Raw genomic sequence first — 7,872 nt, 5'->3', positions numbered from 1 at the left:
TGTATCTTTTTGTCCCCATAGCAGGTCCCTGGTCCCCGGATGTTCACGCCCATTCTCACTGCTTTCATGTTCACCTTTTACTTGGCTTTTTTTTTTTTCTTCTCGTCTGATTTATTTGTTTAAAAGCATCAAAATGTTCTTCTGTGCCTCTCAAGAAAATATTCCTGATGAGGCTTTGGCCAACATTCCCGCTCACTATCCATCCGCCTTACATCTTCCTTCTAAAGGGAGCCGGGGCAGCACCAGAGGTGCTAACCTCACATAAAGTCTCAGAACAAAGTCTTTAGAAACGGCCCAGAAGCTGATGCTGGACCTGAGTGTGTCCCTGTATGTACAGAATTGAGGCTTTTGAAGTGAACACCAGAGCAGGACAGCAGCAGAAGAGCAAACATGAAGGGACAGCCACGGAGCCTGAAATGAGTCACTGAAATGAGATAGCTGACATGTTTGACTATAGCTCAGCCACCAGGTTTGCAAGGAGGCTCACGGGGCAAAAGTATCCGTGTGTAATCGTCATGGTTACAAGACGGTTTAGGGACCTTTGTGTCTCCTCTTATATCATGTGAAAGGCGCTGTATTAAATATTCTGTACTTTTGGGATTGAAGTTTTACTTATAAAGACATTAAAAGCAAATGAAAAAAATAATTTAATAAATTCCAAATTCATTCTGTATCAGTGTCCCTTTATTTACTGTAAGACCGCAAGGTTTGAGAAGTGTCGAAAGTCTGTACAGATTCTCAGAACGCAATTAATTGTCTGCGAAGAATACAAATCCCAGAAAGACACTTTGTCAAATTATCTTATCTTCCTCGTGATCTCATTATCCTACCAATTTTGTGTGGTTTCAGATTTCCCCGATTTGGGATTAAATCAGTGTGTTCTTCCTGATGCATAATTCAAGAGCGCTCGAAAACGATGTAATTACAAACCTCAGCTGGCAGGCTGTGAATTGCACTCACTGTCAAAACTGCCTGAAGCGCGGAGTCCTTTTAGAATAGTGGGGTGAGTGTGTCACATTCCTACCTTATAGCCCTGGGCCTGCTATTGGATATCCACGCAATTACAGAGTTGGATGGGATCCAACACCACACACAGAAGCTGGGAAAATGCCAAGGTTTTTGTGGATTAGAGGGGGTTTGGATGATGATGACGATGATGATGATGATGATGATGATGATGAGATAGTTCTTAAAGTAATAAAATAGTAGATGAAAGGGCAGGTATAAAATTTTAAATAATTCGGGTGCAGACCTGATTTTTATACATGAGAACAGTCCTGACTTATGCTCCTCCTGTGGGTAGAAGACATTTTGCCTTGGTGCCTGTTCTAGGTTTATTATTTCCTACAAATTGAAATATCTTGTAAAGGTTCTCTAGATGTTACTCCTCAGCACCCACACTGCTCACTCCGGCCCACCCTGCCCCCCCCCCCATCAACAGGCTTCCATCCATTCTGACCCCTCAGCTCTCCTCCATTTGAATCTAGACTTAGGAAGTCCACTAAAACCACGGGAAGTCTTTCTCATCCCAGAGGCCAACCTCCATCCCCGCTCTACCATCCTAGAGACAATGACCACATGCTTTCTGCCTCTAAATAACACTTAAAAAGTCTTCTCATTCTTACAAAGAATCTAAAACACCAATAAAAGGAAACATGCCATTTTCTCTTTCGTAACCGTCAGGTAAATAAATAATCTCCCAACAATTTCCTTTAGAGTAAGGTCTTAGCTGTGTAGAAACTGAGAACATTCACTCTGTTATTGTTCTGTGGTATCCGACCTCAAGTCAGTAATGTCAATGCATTTTAGCCTCCCTCACGGGTTTCTGAAGATAGCTGACATGTTTGACTATAGCATAAAGACGTAATTCAATAATAAAGACAACAGGGAGCCCGGCCTTCCTACAGGAAGGCTCAGAGCCTCTCCAACCAGGTCATGGAGGACAAAGACTCACTTCTCCCTCCCTGAGGGTGATTCCCTTGCTTTGCATGTGTTTGTAAATGAAGCAGGTGTGCTGGGACCAGGTCTCAGCGTCTCTCTAGGGTACAATACTCTCTTGTAATCTGCTGAAAGCAGGCGGTATTCATTTACTCTTTTTCCTGAAGCTCATAAGAAAAGCAAATGGGTAGATTTTTTTTTTTTCTGTTGTTGGTAAGAATCTTCAGCTTGAGAGATCAAAGGCTTTGAAATGAGATAAATGTAGAACCAGACTAAATGACACAGGCTTTGAAGCAACAGGTGTGGAGAGCAGCTTTGCACAAACCCAATGAGCTCAGTCTGTGCATTAAAATGTTTCTGGACAATTCTTGTGAGGTTCACAATGGATGCTAGAAAGGCCGCATTATTGGCTTTGTGAGTTACTCTGTGGAAATGCCCCGAAGGATTGGGAGACTGTAAGGTAGCATGAATTGGTACCACTCCCTTCTATTGAATTTGGTTGGCAAATTGGAATAACTGGCTAACTGGTTCCAGCTGGGTGTTGCTGGTTCCTAGAAAAGTTCTTTGCCCAGCAGCTCTCCAACAGGAGCCGTGCGGTAAATAATTAACCCTGTCATCGAAGACCTTGCATGCCTGCCTTTAAATATGACGAGTTTCAAAACTTAGAACAGAAAAAAAAGTATACAAAGTCACCTTAAGTCTTACAATTTTAATAGTGCACACTAAACAGGCGTACAGCTTTGGAGTCCTCACATAAGGCAATATAACTCCTCAATGCTTCTACCTGGGAGGATCCTCTCACCCCTTCACATAGGAATCAACCTAGGGTGGTATCCTAAAGTGCATTTCTCAACCATTAAAAGCAGTGCCATCGTTTGCTCTCCAGAGTCCTCAGTAAGAACATGGTTTCCTTATTTGAGAAGCTGGAGAGGGGTCACCTACTTCTTGCCTCTAAAATACCTATCCAGCCTTGTCATTCCCACAGGTGACAGAAACAATAGTGGCACCTCAGAATCAGAATGACTTTTGTAAAAGCCAACTTCCTCAGCAGTAGACATCTGTCCTTCCCACAAAAAAAAAAAAAAAATACTTACTCAGTCTCTGAGTCATGGAATATTGAGGCCTCAGCTGACACTTCACTTTCTAGAACATAATAAATCTTGAAGGCCTTGGTCAACTGCATATTCTGAACTTGGGTGAAACATCAAGTACTAGGTCTAGGGGTAATAGTGTTTCTCTCTCTGCACAATCCCAGAAGCTTGTTCGGGCTATTGCTTGTCCTCCTGAGGGTCATCTGGAAAGTCAGCCTCCTCAGGGGACCTGTCTCCTTCAGGGAGCAGTGTGGCACGCATTTTCCTCTTCTCCTTAAATCTGCCAGAGCGTGAGATCTTCAAATTGCGCCTACTGTTGCCTGTTTTCTCCTCACACAACTTATCTGGCCTGAGGGGCTCTCCGTGGTCCCCAAGGACATTGGGGTGCTGATTTTCTGGTGACCTCCGATCTGAGTGAGGTGGTGAGGGATCCTGGCCAGTCTCTGGCTGAACCTGAGGCTGTACCCCCACCGTGACTTCCTTGCTTTTCTTCCTGGTCAGTGATTTCCACCAGGGGCTGGAGCCGCCACTGTCCGCCATGGCCCATAGGGCGTAGGGCGGGTGATCCCGAGGACCCCGTGTGGGGAAGGGCCTGGGCCAGGACGGCTCCTCTCTTTTCCGTGGTCTCTGACTCTTCACTCCAGCCCTTCCAGGCTTCTCCCACACAGACTTGCTGGATGGGAGTTGAGGGAGCACCCTGCACAGAGAAAAAACCAGAATTTTGGTTGGTCAAAGTAACAGGCTCCCCATTCTACTCTCAGTGTTGGGACTCAGGGCAACTCTGTGACCACTGGCCACCTGCAGAACAATGCCTGATCTACAAGCTTGATCTTCTTGAACTCCTGGCCTCAACCTTTGCCTTAGCTCCCAAGCAAGTGCAGTAGCTATGCAGTGGAGATCAATCTGTCTCCAGAGGAATTATGGACTGACCTGCCACTCAGCTTGACTGTATAAGGACCACTCAGGTGCCTACCTACCCTAGAACCGCCATCCTTCAGAGGAATACCAGGAGGGGAGTTGTGTGGGTGTGGGGTGGGGAACCTAGCTTGTCCTGCCCATTACAGATGAATGAAGATCAGGTATTTTCTTTATTAGTGATTGAAGAGGAAGTTCCCAGCCCATTGTGGGTCATACTGTTTCTGGGTTGGCAGTCTTAGGTTCTATAAAAAAGCAGGCTGAAAGTCGGGCAGTGGTGGCCCATGCCTTTAACCCCAGCAATTGGGAGGCAGGCAGAGGCAGGTGGATTTCTGAGTTCTAGGCCAGCCCGGTCTGAGTTCCAGGGCTATGCATAGAAACCCTGTCTCGAAAGACAGACAAACAAAAGAAAAGAGAAGAGAAGAGAAGAAAAGAAAAGAAAAGACAAGAAAAGAAAAGAAAAGAAAAGAAAAGNAAGCAGGCTGAGCAAGCCATAAGGAGCAAGCTAGTAAGCATGGCTTAAATTTCTATAAAACCTTTTTCTAGGATGAGCGGTGATGCTTGGGAGTATATCCAAGTGAGAAAGTGGGGAGGATAAACTCATGGTTGTGCTTACTTTAAACTGCTTCAAACCACTTCTGCCTTGTGACTTTCAGAGGCTGTCTAGACTTAACTTCCCTTGGAAACCGCCATTCCACTCTTCCTTTAACTCCCTAGAGCCAGTGTCCACACTGTTGGAAGGCTGCGGTCCCAACCCTTCTTTCATAGTTCTCCAACTCTTGAGGATTTTACTTATTGCGAACCAAAGTCTTCTGGTACTTTCCCTTGCGCATTGCATTGCCTTTCCATCCTCCAAAGGAGAGAGCTCAACCAGGAACTCCAGAAAACCATTCTTCCCCAAACATTGAATAACGGAGCCCAGACGCTCCTGATACTGTAAGCCAGATTCTTGGCATACTTCCCGTGAGCGTGCTACTGGGCACGGCCACTGTGAGTGGGCAGGGCTCGCGCGCGCCGCCCATTTCTAGGTTTCAGCTCCGTCGCTTCGCAGCCCACGCACCGCGGCGCTCCTCGGATTCGCCTGTGCGCAGGAGGGAAACTTGTGCGGCATTTGTTGCTGCAGGTTCTCCCGGAACTGCCTGGTAGAGGAAGTCTCTGCGCTACGGGGAGGCGGCGCAGTGGCCGCTGGCACCTCCCTGGGGATGCCCTGAGGACTCACTCGGGCTGAGGCTTGAAAACCGTAAAAGCAGAACCAGCTCAAAGTTCTTTCCCTAAGAAAGGCGCCCACACCCTTAGGCCTCATCAATGTTGGGGTCTGCAAACGCCTTACTCTCTCCTATTTTGCAGATCAGAAAAACACCGCACCCCAAGGCATTTATTAATGGTGGTGGGCAGTCACCCAACACTTTCTTTTCCACAGTGACCAACTTGGTGTGTACGGAAAAGCTTTGTGAGAATTGCGCAAGGAAAAGATGGCAAATAATGCAAAAGTAGGCAGGTCACCGTTCTGGGGGGCCTCTCCTCCGGCAGCAGGAGGAGGGGCACTGCGAAGCGCTAGACAGCGTTCCCGAGGGACTTCGTAGTGCCAGGGTCTGCCTTGTGAGACGCAGAGGGACTCTGGTTCACTCACCTGCAGGGGCTTTCAGGGCCACTGCGGCGCCTCACCGCGCCGCGCGGGCTCTCTAGAACACGGAGGGGGCGTCTCGGGGTGCCTGAAGCTTAGTCGCGGTGTCCCTTGTCGCTGAATAGGAGAGATGCAGGAATCGTTGTTGCTCGCCCAACACCCCTGACTCTCGCACAAGTAGGAACAACCTGGGGCTGGCAGCACGGTAAGCTCAGGTAGCAGGGGCTGTCAGATCCGCCGTCCCAGGGCGAGCCCAGTCAGCCTTCCCCCGTGGGAGTCTCTCTTTCTGGGGCGCGTCCTTTCTTCCCTTTCACTCTGCTCTCTGGCTGCAGCTAGACAGGACCTAGGCTGCTGACTCCGGCGCACTCACCCTTCTTGAGCGTCCGTAGGAACGCGCTGAGACATCTGCCCACCTGCTGGTGGTTGGCCAAAGGCCTGAAGACACCAGAACTGAGGAGGAGGGGAGGGTCAGGGTGGGACAGGAGGCGGCCGCCAAGCTACAGGTGCAGGTAGGCGTCCCCGCCCTTCTGGAGACCAGATTGGACGAGGTCGCAAACGTGGCTCCAGCCCTGCAGACTCTGATTGGAGAAAAAGCTGTGCTGCGCCGCCGCCCTGCTCCTGTTCCGTTCTTGCGCTGGGGTGTGAGTCCCAAGGCTTTCAAATTTTTCTAACTCTGAGGGCTGATTCAAACTCTGTCATTGTTTGGGAGTTTCAAGCGCCCTTAGCTAAAACACTGAGAGTTGAGAACCATGTCGCTATCCTAGTACTATAAATTGGGTTAACTCACTTGCTCATCGGAACGCCCCAAGACTGGGCACTATGTCTCACAACAGATATGCAAAGAAACCATGGCTTTGCGAAGGTTAAACAGTTGTCCAGGATTGCCTGCTGAAGGGCAATCTTGAAGTAACAGAGCTGGAAGTTTGATTCCAGCTTATCAGCTTGTTAGTCTTGGGTTCTTACCATAACTAAGTGCCTATGCTACAAAGCATCATTCCAGTCTGGGCGACCACGCACCGACACCCATCCAAGCACATTACTCCAGCCCAGAGCCACTGAGAGGGTGAACCAATGGGCCCTAGCACCGTGCAAGGTGCTTTAGCTAGGTGGTTATTTGTCTAAAACGGTATTAGAGGAGACATTTTTCTAATGAAGGCGAAGCTACAACTTGAAAGAGAGATTTTTGGGGTCTCTAGGCTCGCAGACATACAAGTAGGACCCTTTATTTGCCTCTAAGGTAGGCAGTCCTGGCAGATTGTCTGCTTTGAGCACTTTCTGCAGATCAAGCCTGGTGAGAGACAGACCACCAACCAACTCTAATCTCTTGCAATAAGGATTTGATAAGCAGGCAGGAATTTTCAATACAGTAGGGAAGAGGAAAATACAAGGACTTGGTTGATGCCTTAGTTTGGATTTAATTAAAAAACAAAAGATGAGCACACACTGTGTATTTGGGAGTGATTTGTTTCTAACCAAAGATAAGGGAACTCTCCTCCCCCTTCCTCCGTCCACCCCTCCCTCTCCCCTCCCCTCTTTCTCCCTCCTTCTCTGCCTCCCTTCCTCCTTTCTTCCTTTCTTTATTGGTGGAATTTCACTATGTAACTAAGACTGGATTCAAACTCTGGCTTACCACCAAAACTGATTCTTGAGGTTAGTTTTAAAGTGGGGACATTGAATCATAACACTGGTATTTGATAAGGACTAGCTGCCAGCTTTAAAGGAAGGTCTCTTTCCGGAGGCAGATGTCATATGATGAGAAAAGCTTGTCTGGGGAGTCGCCACCATTTATGGAGCTGGGACATGCCCTTGCCGAGCACATTGTTGAAAGAACGAAGACACCAGGAAAAGCACACTAGCTTGCTGAATGGCTTTTCATCTCGTGTGGCTTTCACAAAGCCACAAGCATTTTCTCAATAAACAGATCCTTCATTTCTCAATAAGATAGCTCCTCAAAAACATCCAGCAATGTCAGATGTCTCTGTTATGTCTCCTGGGTTGAGTGGAATCACCTTATAAATGAGAGAACCACTTCATGGGGGTGAATATATCCATAGAAAGGTAAAGTGTGTGTGTGTGTGTGTGTGTGTGTGTGTGTGTGTGTGTGTATGTGTGTGTGTGTGTGTAATGAATGGAGTCATCCCAGATGAAAAGCAGGGTAAGCAGCAGCTAAGAGAGCCTCAAGGTGTGGAGGATGCTGGGCTTCTCAAGGTTCAAAGAGCAGGTGGGTGATGTAAGGGCAGAGAGTGGCTGGGTGGATCTGGGAGTTGACACTGGGCAGCTGAGTATGACACAGACTTCCAATGG

General features: G+C 47.9%; 1 protein-coding gene across 1 annotated transcript; it reads right to left on the bottom strand.

Annotated features, from left to right (window-relative positions):
• Positions 1-1,829: 1,829 nt before the first annotated feature.
• On the bottom strand, positions 1,830-6,027 carry Prr15 (proline rich 15). The gene is made up of 2 exons (XM_021191610.2): positions 5,575-6,027; positions 1,830-3,726 (listed from the first exon to the last, which is right to left on the bottom strand). Exon 2 carries the CDS (start codon positions 3,567-3,569, stop codon positions 3,207-3,209), a length of 363 nt encoding a protein of 120 aa, XP_021047269.1. The 5' UTR covers positions 3,570-3,726; positions 5,575-6,027; the 3' UTR covers positions 1,830-3,206.
• Between the last annotated feature and the right edge of the window lie 1,845 nt (positions 6,028-7,872).

Source organism: Mus pahari, chromosome 2 (genome assembly GCF_900095145.1).
Source record: "Mus pahari chromosome 2, PAHARI_EIJ_v1.1, whole genome shotgun sequence".
Lineage (NCBI taxonomy): Eukaryota > Metazoa > Chordata > Mammalia > Rodentia > Muridae > Mus > Mus pahari.
This window is presented reverse-complemented; position numbering and strand designations above follow the sequence as displayed.